This window comes from Boleophthalmus pectinirostris, unplaced genomic scaffold (genome assembly GCF_026225935.1).
Source record: "Boleophthalmus pectinirostris isolate CB_2022bp ecotype Guang Dong unplaced genomic scaffold, ASM2622593v1 HiC_scaffold_15, whole genome shotgun sequence".
In the NCBI taxonomy this organism is placed as follows: Eukaryota; Metazoa; Chordata; class Actinopteri; order Gobiiformes; family Gobiidae; genus Boleophthalmus; species Boleophthalmus pectinirostris.
This window is the reverse complement of record NW_026571070.1, coordinates 19,812,869-19,831,226: the sequence shown is the minus strand read 5'-3', so window position 1 is coordinate 19,831,226 and position 18,358 is coordinate 19,812,869. Positions and strand designations below refer to the sequence as shown.

Sequence of the window (18,358 nt, the reverse complement as noted above, 5' to 3'; positions counted from 1 at the left end):
TAACAAATAATTAATGCAAACTGGATTCCCACGACACTCCCTGATTAGCTCCAAAGCTCTTATGGTTCAGGTCTGCGTCAGGACATCGGCTCTCTGGACTATAAACCAGCCTTTGCTCAAACATGTGAGAATGAAACAAAACACAACTCCAGGTTTGTTTTGAGGAGGTAACAACATTTTAACGTGGCTTAAAGCTCACAACAGTAAATTGTGCGTAATATAGGGCCTTTAAGAAGTGTTTGTATACAGCAGGTAGTCATAATGTTTTGCCTGGCCCCTGCATTCCTCCTCCCTTTCATGGATAGACCAACATATACACAACCCCACGCTCCTCTCCCCACCCACACGAGCCTGTCTCCTTATCTACTCTACCTGGGCTGCATTAATGTAGAGGATTAAAAGTTTCCTGGGGGATGAGCAGCGGTGCAAGGAAGGGCCCGGTTTTACAAATGCTGTAACTTTTGCCTCTACAGTCCATATGCCTCCATCACATATACTGCACAGTCTGTCTGCTCCATCACTGGGCTAACTCCACCTCTGTGCCCTGCTTCACACGCTACATCTGGTGATTTAAAGAAGGAACAGCACACTTTTACTGTGACTTTTATGACTGGGCCATTCATTGAAGGGCAGAGTATATTGCTAGGCTTGCATTTTAAACTCGGGAGCATGAATGTAGATGGGAATGACCTTAGCTTTATGGCCATGCTGTTTTCATATTCTCTAACCTACTTTTTATCTGCCGTAACCTGATTTTGCCATCTGTTACAAAATAAAACTATAATGAGCGAAAGAGTAACCTTTCACCTAACTGAACCAAACACAATGTTATCAAATAACAGTATGATTTCAAACACTGTTTTTACTAGTAACTAGTGAATATTACTGTGTAAAAATGTATACACATGTCAACATTAGTCTCACGATACGATATCATCACAGTATGAACCTCACAGTACAATATTTATTGCGATATCGATGTAACAATATCCAAATCTCTCGGTATAATATTTTCACATATATAGATCTCACGGTATGATATTTATTGTGATATTTTGTGGAGGCTAACAAAACTGTGAATATGTCAGTTTTTCCTCTTAAAATGCTTAAAAGTGCTTAGAACTATTATAGTCTACACTGAAATGGAGCAAAGGATCATGGTCTATGTAGTTCCCTTTGTCTATTTTTAGCTATTGCTGCACCACAATTCTTAATTTAAGCAAAGAGACTTGTAATTCAATATATTGTGATGGTCCATGATATTATTGTGAGAACTTTGACGATACGATATCACAATATTTCAGTTATTGTTACATCCTTATACATGAATTGATTGGACAAATGCTGAAGTGATATGTCCTAGAGTCCTAAATTTCACAGGAGATTTCAGATTTGATACCAGTACCAATATTGATACATTCTGATTAGTAAACATAGTAACAGCGATGGATAATAGAAGTGGACTAAGGCTACAGCCAAATGAAGCTCAGTGAGGCTGGTAGTTAAAGCGGCAAATTGGCAACTACGGACATCACTTGAGAATCCAAGCACGACATGACCAACAGCCATTCACGAGAGACTGTGATGAAGCTAATGCCCCTTTCCAGTTCACCACTGGTTTGGCAGGGGGTGGGAATTTAGCAGCGCTGTCAATCAAACTGGCAGGAGCAACCTTGGGAAAAGAAGACTTGTGGTTGGACTGTTATTAATGTTCATATATTGATGTAGGGACATAATAGTGAAATCATTTACAGCGGGTTAATACGAACATTTTAAGACCAAAATGAGAAGTGGTTATAGACAGACGGGCCTGTGTTTTTCAATTGATTGTGAATTAGAGCCTGAACTTGAAGGAACCACTTTGCGCCCATGCTCACTTCCCATTTGGAATATCCATTTCAGTCACTGACTTCTCATTTCAGTGACACTTATTTGGTTGACTCAGACCTCCTGTTTTTGTTCATTAGTTAGTTGGCTTCTCCTTTTGCACAAGTCAGAATCAATATTAAATTTACAGGTAGATTCAAAGGTACAATCATGATGCTCTGAGTGACTCTCTGATTATCTGATAATGAACACAACATAATAGGCCTGTTTGAAGGGAGAGAAAGTAATGCCCGCTCAAGTGCAGCACAATCTGTTTGGCAGAGTAATTCTGCACCTGCTAATGTTAAGATGTTATCCTGATCTTTTGTCACTGCTTTGCGCCCACGTTTAGTCATACATCACACATTAGGGAAGCTATTAAGCCCCACTCCCTCAATGATAAAACCTCTGATAAGTCTGATGGGGCGCTTTCAGCCATTTTTTACCCGGCGACACACACATACACATGCACACTGATTGGCCGATAATAACTCTGACTATGATTCATGGCCTGGGCACTAGCTTAGCTCTTATCTTATATTTCTCATGTATGTGGAGTTAATGCCCTTATTTTATACTACAAATGCCCTTCAAAATCTCCATTTGTGTCCCAAGGCGGTTATCTTCCACCTTTAGTACCTCAGCAGAATAATAATACTATATGTTCTTAAAAAGTACTTTAAGAACTTTGTGAAGGACATTCGTTGAGTACACTCTTACATCATGGTCATCTCTAAAATAAAGCACTAAACTATGGTTACTGTATACAACTGTTGTTGTCTTTCAAAATAAACAAAAAGTAATTGTAATTTATTTTAACCATCCTTGTGTAATTTCAGTTAATGTTATTTAGATTTTCAATAAATTTTGAAATATCTTATTATAACAAGGAGAATATTAAAATGTGCTATGTGTGCTAAAACTAGAACTTAAAGTGCACACGTTTTCATGTTTTTCTAAATATTTCTTGGTTTGGTGGGATTGTACCAGGCTGTGTCAAATATCTATCATAGTTTTACAGTAGTGAAGCGACAGTTTGTGAAAAAAAAGTTGAGGGGAAAAAAAATACAAAAATACAGGAAATAGTGAAGAGTTCTAAAACAGAGTCTATGGAGTAAGAAAGCTTTCAGAAATATTTGTGCGCATAGAATTTAACTCTGTGCTGGACTCATTCAAGAGTTTACAAATATTTATTTTATGCACAACTACAGCCAAATATGCATGGATTTCCTAAATACGCATGAATTTCTGTTCTATGCGCACAAATATTTCTGAAAGCTTTCTTAGTCCTCTACCTATTTCAACATTCATTCAAAATGCTGGAACAATTAGTGCTAAAGAAACCAATTTTTCTGTCAGTTTAAACATTTATTTAACAAAATAATAGTGTGGTCATTTATTATTTTTAGTCTAATCATAACCAGCATGTAATATAGACTTGATAGATTTGGCCCATGTTAACTTTATAGATGTTATGTGGAATTACCTACTTGTCCTTCATGTTCAGTGCCTAGAAAAAAGTAGGCAAGATTTTTATTAAAATCTTAAATAGAATTATGTTAACTATAGTGAAATAAGTAGTCTAACCTGACCTAACTATATGCACTTTCAAACACATTTCTTTTAAATGCAGAAGACTTTTTATTAACTGTAAAGCTTTGATGGAATGATTGACATGTTGTGATGGCGAAGATCTATTTTCTTTGCTTTGAGACTCAACAGGGCCACTAACAAATGAAACCATATAATGTAATTGTAAGTACACATAATATGAACTTTTAAAAAACTTAAATTGAGTGTGTGTTTGAAATTCTACATGAGATTAAATTCATATAAAGTAACCTAAATTCTATTTATTTGTGTTACTATTTCCAGTGGCTCTGCATTTCCCCTCAGTACAGACAGGGGGCACTGCTGGCACTTTGATCTATGCGTCTATGGTTGGAGTGTGTGTTGTATTGTGCCCCCTGGCCGTGCCTCCTTCTGCAGTCTGACACCAGCGCTGATCGACAACCCCCAAATACAAGTTTTAACACAAATTTATTCTCAGTTGCTCCGCTGCTGCTCGTGAAATTCCCCATCTGAAAACAGAGTGTGTGTTTGGCTCCCATAAGGTTGCACAATATGTTACAAATTCAGTGCCACAGAGATGGTTACTACGGCGCATGTATCATAAAAAGAGTTGACGCCTGCAGACACACTTAGGTCCACATATTCACCAAATGTGACTGAAAATCTCTGCCTAAAAGTGCACTCGGTGAGTCAGGGAGAGAAATGGGGAACCAGTACTCAAACGCACAATTGTAAATTCTGTTTAGTGTGTGTGTGTGTTTGTGTATATAAAACTGCTCCATATAACTTTCCTGGTGGGTGGCTTGTCTCCATGGAGATAGTTTGCTTTGCCTTAAATGTTCCACAGTATTGCGTTACATTTATCCATGCTGTGCATCGAAATCCAGATTTTTAGTAATGCAGAAAATATCTTGAAAAACATACTTGTGAATATACTGTGAATGGGCTTGCCTCTCCACAGATCTGACCTATATCTTGGCCTTCTGGTGCAGCCTGCTTGCCTACATAGAGAGAGCCACAAAGTGTAGTTTATTGTTAATAGCTGACAATCTAATTACTACAGTAGATGTATATGCATTTTGGATAAAAAGCACTCCAACCATTTTCCTCTAGTGAGGTTCCTTGCCAAAAAAGAAAATACTAGAGTGTGACTCATTTTAGCAATTGCAAGAAATTCAATATATAAAAGTAATGTCAAGCCTTAGGTGGAGTACATTTAGATGCCATATCTACTAGTATATACCAACACTTCATGTAGTCAAATGCATGGTGAGAATGAAACACAGTCAGTATGAAAAGACCAGTCCCCACATGTCCTGTTTTTGTTTGTTTCTTTGGATCATTTGTATGTATTGCTTTTGGAGAAAAAAACCAAAACAAAAAAACATTGCATAACGTATATTAGTCATGGATCAATACTTTCCGCTGTACATTACACTGTAGTCTCTATATAGCCATAATGCAGACTCATGTTATATGAGTGAAGGAGATACAGAGGAGATTGTCCCTCTCCAACTGTACACAGTGTACACACCTGAGCTTAGGGCCAGCACTTTATTTCTCCTCTGCTGATACACACTGCGCTAAAGCCGCTGTGCCAGAAACCTCACAGAATCACATCCTACTCTATACTGGAGCGTCTAATTAGACAGGACCCAATGCTCTACAGACATACTGGGAGAATACATACTGGGACATACTTAATAATGCATTTTAGGAAACATATGGAAGAGCTTTAGGCTGAGATGACAGAGACAGGGGCAGCACTCACAGCAGCTGAAGAGAAGGAGAAAGGAACTATATTGTTGGAGTAAGCAATAATGGCCCTCTGCTGCTGCCAGAAGTGACAGCACTGCAGCAGGCTTTGCTCTGTTCTAGCCACTTTAAACTGTTATTTTAACCTTGCTTTATCCACAAAATCAACTTCAAATTACATTACTGGAAAGACCATCCCTTCCTTGGCATATTGTAGGAGGAGGTATGCATTATAATCATAGTGGTCAGGCAAAACATAATGACTAAACGACAAACTAGCTTAATGTGATTCAAGCCACTTCACATACTGTAGCACCATTTATAGATTCAGAGAACTGCACACTTAGCCTCACTTAGCCTGATTCATCAGCTGGTTTCACTTCTTGGAAACCGTCTGACCTCGGAGCATTAGGATTTGTTCGCTCGCCGGTAGGTGGGTACATTTTTATTTAACCAATTGCTGCTATTTGGCCGTGATGTATGTAATGCGCCAAATCCCGTAGAAAGAAGGGCAATAACGTCTTTCCCCTTGATAAAATTCACCAAACATTCTCTGTGTTCCGGCTTGAAATCCTTGATCTCGAGAATCGTTGCCAACACAAAATGTATGGCTTCGTCTACATCCATCTTGACCTCTTTGTTTACTGTTGCGCTGTACCACAAAAGGGACCCAGACAGGCGGTTTACAGCTCTTCACTGCTTGGCCGGTGCGTGGTCTACAACTTCTGGGGTTCTTGCAAACCATCTAGTGTATTGCAATTCTTGACCTAGTCGCTTCAGAGAAATGAAATTGAGCCGAGGCTCTAGGTGGCGCCAGCCTGGCTACTGTGCACTAACATTACACAACAAAATGTAATGTAAAAATGTATTGTTACAAAAGTCAAACACAATTTGTACTCGCTTTGTACAAGTAATTTTTTTGTACATTTAGTTCCAGTAGCTCTACTAGTAGTTCATTTCTTAGTTTTTTTTGTTTTTTTTTTTCTCCATACTTAGAGTGTTTTGGAGATACTATTTGGCCCATTTCAAGCTCACTCATATTTGTCCAGTTAGCCTTATAATACAGCAACTTAGAGTCCAAAATAGCCACTTGCTGCTAACATTAGCTTTGATGAAGTGCTGTACTTTGTCCTTTTGTCACATCTCACTGGTCATAATATGCCTAAAAAATCACTTAATATAATTTATAGGAGGACACTAACACCCTAAAGGATGCTGACTTTGATTAGCCTGTCCAATGCTGCCCACAGCTGTTTTTGTACAAATCTTATCTTGCTGGAGGAGATCATTTGTATTTTTGAGTGTACCTGGCCCTGATAGCCTAACCCCATGCAGGGTCTGTCTGTACACATAATGACCAAAATATGGACATCCATTCAGGCAATAATGAGCCCAACCAAGAGCATATCGAGAAGCTTTTAGGCGACAAGGAGGAGCTATTCTTCAGAGCAGTGATGGATTCTGCGTCATTATACAGATCGATAGAGAGGGGGCCCATTTTGCACCACAGCCAATCGGTTTCATTACAAATTGGTGATTGTATCTATCTGATCTATGACCATCATTCGCTTTTAAGATAGAGGATTGACCACCAGTTCACTTCTTAATTTGTTACCGAAAGAGACATCTCAGCTTGGGGTAAAATTAAGTTGCGCTATTGATACTTTGCAGCTGAGCATCATCAACATTCTCTGGGCATGTGGCGCTAACTGAAGCACTGCTCTGTTAGAACCTCAAGTTGGACTTTTATCTGAGCTTTATTTTAACTCAGTCTTACCAGAAAATGCTGATTTAGCTGGAACTACACTAGGTGAGCTGATTTGTGCTGGTAAACAAGTCTCTCATGCAGAAAATTACAGTCCAAACTAGCTTTTCAGTTGGTCACTCTCATATTTTTATTGAAAATTGATCTCCAGAACAGGACTATGAATGTTTGTATTCAGTATTTATTTATAACATATAACATATAACATTTACTAATGTGTGCATTGTCGCTATGGTAACTGATGTAGAACACCCCCATCGTAATCTCTCTGCGAAGTATCAATACAGAGACCTATGTGTGAATGATGTTTTTTCACATTAAAAGCCCACATATCTGATTTTTATTCATGTCTTTAAACAAAATTTGTCCTGCCCAATCAGAGATATATTGTATAAGCAGCTCTTGGGGTCAAAATATGCAGTATATTAAGTTGTTGTTAGCATGACAACAAAACTGAAAGCCCCTGAAAGTTGTGAAAAGAGCTCATATATTCATTGCGGTGTATAATTAAGGTGCTTGAGACGTATAAGGTAAAGTGAGGAATAACTTTGGACCAGTGCCAACTGTTTAACATGAATTAGGACTTGTTTTAAGGGCAAATAAATAAATAAATAATTGCCTTTGTTGAATACATTTTGTCGCACGTTTTTAACAGATTGAGAATGTGAGTGTGGCCTCTTAAGTAGTATTGATCTATTACAGTTACCCCCAGGTCTTGTTTAAATAAGGGTAAATGTGTCTCTCAAAATAAAAAGATGGATAAAACCAGTTCACACAAAACACACTTCTCAAATTAAAATGGATGCCGTTTTCCCAGAATGCCTTGCACTCTTTTAAACCTACCTAAAAAAGTGAAGCTTTTATACCCCCTGAAACCAAACTGAAACCATGTGTTATACAATAGTGGTGCCCATTAGTATCTTTGACTGTTACGAAAAAGGGAACTGAGTTTGCACAAAAACATCAAATTGAGACAAAAAGTGTTTTTCAATTATTCAAATTAATTTCACCAGCCCAAAATGTGATAGCCAGTTTATTCACTTCAAAGCAAGGTGCAAATTATTTTCTTTACAAAATGAATCCCATCCGAACCAAACCCGCTGATACTTGAATCCTTTGGGTACAAGCAATGAATATGTGTGTCCTCTATGCGATGTATTAGATTTCATTTGTTTTTGCACACGCTGTACTGTACAGTGTTTGTATACCCTACAGATTACGCTGACATGGCTCTATTTAATTCATTGGCGAGATACAAAATGTCCTGTTTCCTGTGATGAAGCCGCAACAGTCAGCGAAGTGGCAAAATATGACATAGTTTTATTAGACCCACTATTACTGACACCAGAATGGGAGCTTGGGGGGAAATTGGCTGACTTGTTTTGTCCCAGCGGATGTATAGCTCCTGTCATGTTGGTGAAGCTGAGTTGACATTGCGGGTCCATTATCCCGTCCCATCTGCAGCTTTTGTCTTTGTGCATTTATAAAGTATCGCATTACCCAGCCACAGTCCAGGGCCGTTCCACTCATTAACTGTAATGATGGGAGTGCTGCACCCACTGGAGCAGAACGCAGGCTCTGATTGGAAGATCTCAGGCCTGATGGATGATTGACAGGTGACTGTGTGAAAACGCTTGTACAAGAAGTGTCCCTTTGACCTTTACTCATGTAGAGGAGACCGAGGTGGTTGTTTCTGCTGTTTGGAGTACAGAGTTGTGACAGGATACACTGATTAACCTTTTAAATCACACTTTGGTTCTTTCATTTAGTCGTGGGAATGAATAATAAATAATCAGAATAAGTTTTATTGCTATTGTCAGCGCCTTAGGTACAATACTCTGGCTGAGGTTCTGATCAAATCTAGCAACAAGATCGTGGAGATGGGTCCCAGAGTACTGCAGTGTGGTGCCCACTGCTGAGTATTTTCTACTTTACTCCATCTGACTGCACCCAATGTATTCTAAATAATGGGGGTATTAGTTGCAGTAGAACAATAATGAAGGGTGTTCAATGTAGTGGACTGTAAATGTAAATAAGAGCCATTGTTTCCACTTGTCCTCTAAGGAACTGGGGTCTCCTCAGGTCTGAGAAAGCCAAAGAAAAACAATGATTTTTACCTGAAATGGCTTTTGTGTAGTTTGTCTGAAGTGTGTATGTTTATTGCTGTACTTTCATTTGTCAATAATTCTTTGTTATTTTTTCAGATCTACCTACGTTTCCTGGACTATGAGATGGCTAATTCAAATGAATGCAAGCGTAACTTTGTAGCAGTGTATGATGGTGGCAGGTGGGTCTTCTGTTTTTGTTTTGTTTTTTTGTTTGTTTTTTTTGCTTGGTTGTATAACAAATCCCATGATATCAACTAGAAACACTATGCAGATGAATAAAGATTACTCAAACATACATCAGTTATGAGAGTATACAGAGGAGTTACTGAAGACAGGAAACCATTATAACATGCTTAAAAGTCAATTTTGGATAATATGTCTCTAAATTGAATATCAAAGCTATACTGTGCAATTCCTAATTCCTACAAAACTTGATTATAACTTATTCTCTCCTGTCTTAGCTCAGTGGAGGACCTCAAGAGTAAATTCTGCTCCACGGTTGCCAACGACATCATGCTGGTGTCCACTCTGGGGGTGATCCGGATGTGGGCGGATGAGGCCAGTCGAAAGAGCCGATTCCGCATCCTGTTCACCACCTACCAAGAGCGTAAGACCACCCCCTACTCCCACCACAGCACTGAACATCCCATAATACTACACTGTAAACCTGGTCCTTAGTGTGGCCCATAAAGGCGGGATTCAAGAACATGGGTCAGGTTTATAGTGGCTTGTATCAGATGTCATTCATTTACAATGTACTGCCAGAGGTTTCCATTTAGTTTTATGGGCTTTTTAATAGCGAACACAGTGAATGCGAGCAGCATCATGCCTCATGTGGAATACGATAATACACGCAGTATAGAATGGAAGAGGAGGTACAACATCAATAAATTTTTTATTTTGGTTTGGGAGAAATTGTACAAGGCTTTAGTGGACATTTTGAAAGCCATGTGATGCCACTTATCTTAAGATTTGTGTGTGTGTGTGTGTGTGTGTGTGTGTGTAATTATTCAAGTACATAGTCACCGGAGTCCATTCAAAAATCAAGAAAAAAACTTCTTTTTTTTCATTTTCAAGAGCCTGTGATCAATAGAGGGATTATCAGATTATGTCACTTTGCACTCTGTGCATGTCTCCTGCAGAAAGAGCTGTTGTCTTGTCTGGTATCATGTCAGTGTCTTGGAGGATTTCAGCAGATTTCAGTCTCTCTCGGGGTTGGGGCTAGTCGTATTGATCAGGCATGAGTGTATGTCCAGCTACTGAAGTTCGAGCCATTTCCTCTCGTCATTTACGCACCCACCTGCAATTAACTATAGACCATATGCATTTGATGCATGCAGGCCATTAAGTCGTATTCTACTCATTAATGCATCATAACTTATTTTATGTGAGCTGACAACATCTCTAGATAGCACCGCAACGTCATGTTAACCATATAGACAGCGGCGCTTTCTGCACTCAGACTGCAAGCATATCCGCTGTGTTGGTCAGCAAATAATCTGTCTATAGGAGCATCCATGGTCCTGAGAGTCCTGAGAGTAAAAAACTAAAACTGAAAAACTGTTGGCTAATGTTAGTTAACTTGTGACTGCAATGACAGACTTGTTTAATTGTGTTCAATCACATTTAAATCTAACTTGAGCAACAGAGCTCTAGACAAGGTAGTGCCACAGTTAGCTTCAACCCCATATTTATGATATCAGCTGTAAAGTATTGACAGGTAAAAAAAATAAAAAATCTGTCCAAAAATATGTATGTTTTCATCCTTCTGACTTTAACTGGACACCATTTGTATAGTGTTACTGTATTAAGCCTTAAACTTTTGCAAAAATTCACAATGTACAGACAAAACTGCAGCCAGGGCTATTTTAAATGAAAACAGATCACCCTGAATAGAGCCAATGTCCTACATGGATCGATTGTATCACGTCCCATTCTCAATCAAGCCTCATTCAGTGGAGCTGGGAAGTGTGCTCAGTCATTGTGCACACTATATTTAGCTCCACAGTGTAATTTAACCTGCATTCAAACAGACAGAATTAGACCTGAAGTAACACTCACCTGTAGCCACACAAGCCACATCTTTCTTTGAAAGCATTAGAAAAACAGTACAACATCCCTACGTAAAAGACTGTATATCCTTTAATGGTAAGGAAAGAAGGAAGTCGCAAGTATGAAAAAAGGACTGGAAATTAAGAAGTGCTCACCTTTTAACATTTGCTAAGATCATAATAATTGTATGTTTTTGTTTGATAGTTTGTCTTACTAAGTTATTAGAGATGTATTATCCAAAATAATATATGAACTCTAATCTTAATAGAATCTTAAATCTCCAAAATTATAATTCACTGAGATGTTACAACGCAATCCTGAGCTCTGACAATAATATTACACTTTCTCAGATGTATGAACACAGTATCCCACTTTGTCAGTAGATACTTCCTGATTACTTCCTTCATTGTTCAAGAGAAATCAAGTCTCTCCAGTCTAAATCCACAGACCTGATCAGTTGTTTGTGGAGTCCAGTCTTTTTGGTGGGTCCATTTCACCCTCAGAGCCCGAGGTGTGCTGTTGCCGGGGTAACAGTGCTGCCTAAGTCACTGAGGCGATCCGTGCCAGACCGTCGCCATAGAGCGGCGCCCGGCTCTGCTCCTGCCGCAGCCTGTCAATGCTCCACGCTCAGGTGCTCCATAGACTGAATATACAACAGGTCACAGCCACATCAGGCTAGTGGGCTATTTCAACTGTCAGGGAATTCAAAAAACGGTCCACTTCTTTGACCTCAACTATTGTGCTTGTTTTCCAGGTAAATTTAAAAACTACTGCAACAAGAAAAGCCTATATAAACAACCAATATGTGTCTCCCTCAACATAGTTACATAGAGTCTTCACTTTTTTAAATGCTGTATGTCTCTCCCCGCTCTTCACTCCATCTCATGCTGCCCAATTTCTTGTCTAAAACACCCAATTGATACTTTGCAGTGACATCATGCTGGGCGTGTTCAACATATATGTCTATGACGGAAAGCTTTAGAAGTTACCATAGTTACACAATGCACACGTTTGCAAACACAGCCAAAAGAAGTTTTAAGATAGTCTGAAAACTCCAGAAAAAAATACAAAAAGGATTTAAGCAACACATTTTCAGGAGCCTGTGATCGATGCAAGCGCTCATGGTCCTGTTTCGGTGTTTGATTTTCAACCAAAAATGAGAGTGACTAACTGAAAAACTGTGTCTATTGCTACCTAGGTTGTGTAATTTTATGTTGCACAGCACAAATCAGCTTTCAGTTCCATCTTTCTGGTGTTAAATTAAAGCTCAGATTAAAGTCTAATTTGACTAACAGAGCGTCAGACAGAGCATTGCTTGCAGTTAGCATCACACCCCAAGGAAATTGATGACACCAGCTGCAAAGTATCAATACAACTCATAAATAGTCTTAAAAAAACAACCCCAGGAGCATAGATTAGTAAAGTAAATGCATATCCCTATACTTTTGTGCTCACAAACATATACCACAATACACTGACAATGGAGGTAATGCAGGTGAAGTGTCTTGCTCATGAAGAGCTGAGACCCAAACTTCACACCACCTGATTTGTGGGTAGCCATACCTTCATTAAGCTACTGCTGCATCTGTCGTATACTAGAGTCTCTTTTTATCCTAATTATACAGAGATAAAGTTCAGTTCAGGGCAGTGTACAGACAGATCCTTCTGCTCGTACTTATATTTGATGATGAATGATTGCTATGACAACCAGGAAGTCACACAATGTCCATTTTTGGTTCATGTGATTTCCCTTCCTTCCTCACTTCCTCTTCATTCTGTGTGTGTGACCCCATGAACGGCACATAAGCCAGGGCCTCCACACTGCTGTAAATACACACAAAAACACAGTGAAACCTTCACAGCTGTGCACATGTCTCTAAAAGCCATCGGCCCCATTGGGAACTCACATCTGCTCAGGACATAAAAAGACTTAAAGGATCTGCAGAGGCACTCATTGTGAAAAGTGTCCTATAAAAAAAACACAGGTGTAGTATGCACCTGTAGCTCTGTGCACCTGTAGAATTCAATATAATGTACAGTATTTGGATTTCTCTCAAAAGGGAACTGCTATTTTGGTCACTTTTTGCCCATGATTAATCAGAATCAGAATTGACTATTATTTAAATTCCTGCACTTTTTAAATACACTGTCATGGATTCCTGTTTTAGGCAACATTTTGAAGACTCATGGTCACGATTTGATATACACAATACTTACTATATGATTTTATACATGTAATAATTGATATATTGCTGTGTTTTGAGAACCAGATACATTTTAGCAACAATATTTCTTTATTAAACCACTACCTGTGCAAAGTTAATATGAAATACAACTAGTTTAATCATCAAAACAAACTCCAAAACTATAACTTTAGTGTAGAAAATACCAAAAATACTCTTGGCAATATACCAATATAGCAGCCCACCATAAAGATACTGTATCATCAAATTTAGTATCACAACATATAGATATTTCAATATTTTTGCAGACCCCTAATTTAAATACTGTAATATTTAGTTTTTAATTGTTAATTGGTATGGCAATGGTCCTAATTTTTCATGATTCTGAAACTCATGAATAATTTTGTATGCATAACCACCAACTGTATTCAGTCTACTTTAAGGTCAAACCAGTTATGTAAATGAGTTGGACTTCCGGATTATTGTGTTGATATATCCATGTAGTACTTGCATAATATTTGGCATACTGTCTCCGTCCCTCTCCATCTAATCCTTTCCAATCCTATAGTGCAATTTGTGGGGGGCGCCCTCCTGAGACCAATTTTGGGAATGCAGTCTCAGTCCATTTAAAGTTATTTCTAGTCTCACGGTGCTTGTTTTCACTCACCCTCAAAAAGCCACTTCTGTAGTCTCTTGTTCATTTAAAAATTCATGAACCTCCTGTTGCTTCTGGCATTTTACAGCCAAATCCCCCTTGCACCCATCAACCACTCATTTAAGAGTTAATTATGTCTCCACTGGCAGCTCGAGGCGCCTCTCTCTGACCAAAAGGACACATCTACCACAAAATGTCTTAAAATTAATTTGAAAGCAGATTATTGGGAATCGAGTTCTTAAAATGTTCTTACCCTGTGGTGTGCTGTGAGGAACTAATGGAAGGAGTTGGCGCCCCCCTGTGGATCCTGCTGTGTAAGGAGAATGATTATTACAAGTAAATAGTCTCACATGGAGAAGCGTTATCTGTCAATTACTGGCAACAGCGCAGACGTTTATGTTGTAGAGAGCAAGAAAACATCTTGCCAAAAAGCCATTACTCAAATACAGCAGAAGATATTAAATATACATAAGTATGAAAGGTTAATTTGCAAGTAACTGGTGTTGAGTGGATTTTATGAAGGTGGGCCGGCATTTTATTTTCATAGCCCTAAATAATGATTTTCCATATTTCAATATGCATGACATATTATCTTTTTTTTTTTTTTTTTTTTTTATGTTTTTCTAGTTGTAGTAGCAGTAGTAGTGGTAGTAGCAGTAACCGCATTAGTAGTGGTAGAGGTGGTGGTAGTAGTAGTAGTAGTAGTAGTAGTAGTAGTAGTAGTAGTAGTAGACGTGGTAGTAGTAGTAGTAGAAGTGGTGGTAGTAGTAGTAGCAGAAATAGCAGCAGCAGTAGTAGTTATGGCAGTAGCAATAGCAGTAGCAGCAGCAGCAATAATAGTAGAAGTAATAGTAGTAGCAGTAGTAGTATCAGTATTAGCAGTAGTAGTAGCAGTATTTCTACTACTGGTAGCAGCAGCAGCAATAGTAGTATCAGTAGCAGTAGTGTCAGTGGTAGTAGTAGTAGCAGCAAGCAGTTATAGTAATAGCAGCAGCTGTAATAGTAGCAGTAGTAGTACCAGTATCAGAAGTAGTATCAGTAGTATTAGTAGTAGCAGTAGCAGTAACAGTAGCAGTAGTAGTAGTATCAGTAGTAGTATCAGTAGTATCAGTAGCAGTAGTAGTATCAGTAGTATAGTAGTAGTAGTAGTAGTAGTAGTAGTATCAGTATCAGTAGTATCAGTAGTAGTAGTAGCAGTAGCAGTAACAGTAGCAGTAGTAGTAGTATCAGTAGTAGTATCAGTAGTATCAGTAGCAGTAGTAGTATCAGTAGTATCAGTAGTAGTAGTAGTAGTAGTAGTATCAGTATCAGTAGTAGTATCAGCAGCAGCACAGTTCCTGTGCCCTTGGTGCCTGACAGTGTGTTTTAGCACACACTATAATGTTATGGAGACAAAGCCAGAGAGCATGTGCTGACAGCCCGTTTATCACATGCAAATTGACTGTCTGTAACGAGTAATGTATTATAATCCGAGTGTGTAACATAGATTTTATTTGCCAATATCCAATTACTACATGCTGTAAAGAGAATGCCTGTAATGAATAACTTTTATCACATCCACTTGCACTAAGATCGATAAAACAGTCACTCTGATTTGCAACAGTTTCCTGCTTTAGTTACTCTGCGGACAAAGTATATCAAAACATCTAAGTAAATTGGGTTTCACTATGCAGAAATATTATTGTTTGATTGGCTCTCGAGGAAAATGAATTGGCCAATCAGATGACATGTGCATTAGAGCTATTGGTAGTTAAAGGGAAGGGCACCTTGCATTTAAATGATAGGGCCATAACACTGGGAGCATACAGCATTACGGAGCTGACTTTATGACTACTCTGGTCCCACATATTGTAAAGGAGAAACCATTATTATGTTAGAGGACAAAAGCCTTTGAAGGGCCCATGTTATACTATTTTCTGATCTGTGCTATAATGTTGTTTTCTCATCATTTTTAGTTTGTTAGGTTATAAATAAAACTATTGTAATGTGTAAATGAACTGGATTTCACCATACAGAAATATTCAAATCCACAAGTTGTCTTTGCAAATTTGGAAAGGAGAAGATGAGGATGAAAATTCATGAAGAACAGATGGGTTCAGGGGGATCAGGGCAGATCTGAGAAACATCCGGACAGATTTACTTCTGGCAAAATTGGCACAAAGCAACTCTTGGTCATCTCATCTGTGGCTATATTGCTAATTCTGTGCATAATACCACTACACGGGATAAGAGCATGGGGAGACATTTTGTTCTTAATATCACAAATAAGTGAAGGCGTATTTTGATAACTCACAAATTTATTGTCATCTGTTATTTTCTAGCTCCTTGTGATGCCGATGCCTTCTTCTGTCACAGTAACATGTGCATTAATAATACCCTGGTGTGTAATGGGATGCAGAACTGCGTCTACCCCTGGGACGAGAACCAATGTAAAGGTAAGATGCTACAGTCTATGTAATTTCTATAGGGCATACGTAAACTATAGCACAAATATAAGCATATACATTTTACTCAACTGTTTCAGCACCATGGACAGCGACACAGATTTTTGCTATCCACAACTGAGGTCTGCATGGGACTGAATTTTCAGTTCCGCTCCCGCAAAGAGTTGTAATTTTCAGTCCCGCTCCCACCTGCATCTGCGATATTTTGTCCCGCAAGAAGACGTTCACTTTCTTAAACTCCATCAAGCAGAAAGAAATTGTTTAAAATATGTGCTGAATTAGACCACATATGCAAATTTAGGCTGCTTAAAATGTTTTTATTAAGGCCAAATAAAATATCCATCAGAAATTATGCATGATAGGCAAACATTCATCTTTTTTATATTTTACTTTACACTCATATTTAGTTGCGGGACTGCAATTTACTATCCCACCCACCTGCTCCTGCGTTGTGTAGTCTCGCTCCTGTCTGCACCCGCAATGAGCTTTCAAAATGTGTCCCTCTCCGCACTATTTTGCGTAGGCCTGCGGGAGTGCAGGGCTCTAATCCACAAGACTAGTATCTTTTCTCTTTACTATCAAAAAATTAAATGATATAGTTATATTCTCTGAGTGGTTTAATCAAATATATAAAAATTTGTTGTTGTCCAAAGCACCCAAATAATACTAAAATGTTTCACCATGGACAGCGACACTGAGTTTTGCTATTCACTGGTCTAGTAACTTTTCACTTTAGTTTGAAAAACTGTGGTTTAATCAGATATATCAGAGTTAGCTGTTGTCCAGACAAGCTTAATAATCGCTATTTTGTAAGTTAATTTTGCAATTTATGTACAGAATTAAAAAAAACATTACTACACAATTTAAGGATATAGGATATAATAAAAAAAAAAAAAAAGAGGGTGGGTGTGGCTATTTCCATTGTTACTAGCCTGTTTAATACATTGATTTAAATAATATTCATCATAGCACAATTGACAGTCATAACAAATTTGCCAAAAGAATATTGCTTTTCATAGGTCAAGGCAAAACTACAACAACAACTATAAACACTGAAACATGAGCTGGTGTCCTATTTTGCTGCACTTACATGTATTTTTGCCTGCAAAGAAGTTGAATATTCTCGTACGTTGTGTTGCGGCCAGTCTCTTGTGGACAGCTCCTAAAGCCCCTGGATCCATACATTGATCCCCTGTGTTTGCTGTGTGTCTTCATAATTTATCTGCTTGTCTCACTTCAGATTTCAGTGACGTATGTTGCTGTCCAGTACTCCCTGAGATGCGCGTGGACTCGGGGGATCAGGCGGTCCTATATCTCTCATTAATTACTTTACTGCAGCCTGACCTTTCTCCATCCATCACTATATTTCTACTACATAACTTAAGATCCATTCTGCAGCTCCACTGGGGCCGTTGGATAAGACCTCAAACATCAATACATGCAGTGGGTTTTTAATGATGTTGTCCTGCGTAGTAAGCAATTAGGATGTGTCACTCACTTGAGGTGACAGTGAGTGTACTTGCTTTTTCAGCATATATATGAAAGTGTTCACTGTGACTCACAACGTGAAAAGTGAGCTCAGCCTTTCCAGTCTCTTAGCTTCTATAATAATAACACTGAAAACCATTTTGAGCTTACTTTTATAATCAGAATACAACTAGTACATTAAACTTAAAGCAAAGAGCGTGAGTGCTTCAGTGGATCAATTAAGTATCAGGTCAGGTGCTCTTCAGGATCACAGTGGAAAAACATCACTTACATACATTTAGGAGAAAAAAACTGAGGTATTCCAATTGCATTAAAAAGTCCTTTAATGTAAAATCCGGGACTAGCCTACACGTTTCTTCAGGGCATATCAAAGTACATTAAAAGTGCATTAAACTACTTTGTGGATCTTGTTGCTTTAGTATTTTTTTGACCATTTCCAAACTTTAAAATTTATAAATTTTATTGTGTTC

General features: G+C 38.4%; 1 protein-coding gene across 1 annotated transcript in view; it reads left to right on the top strand.

Moving 5' to 3' along the window:
* The window catches only part of neto1l (neuropilin (NRP) and tolloid (TLL)-like 1, like), an 83,199-nt gene that overhangs the window by 60,341 nt on the left and 4,500 nt on the right, over nucleotides 1-18,358 (top strand). The window contains exons 8-10 of the mRNA XM_020925755.2: nucleotides 9,163-9,245; nucleotides 9,528-9,673; nucleotides 16,278-16,391. Of these exons, the coding sequence (XP_020781414.1) occupies nucleotides 9,163-9,245; nucleotides 9,528-9,673; nucleotides 16,278-16,391 (343 nt within the window). The remainder of the gene's footprint in view (nucleotides 1-9,162; nucleotides 9,246-9,527; nucleotides 9,674-16,277; nucleotides 16,392-18,358) is intronic.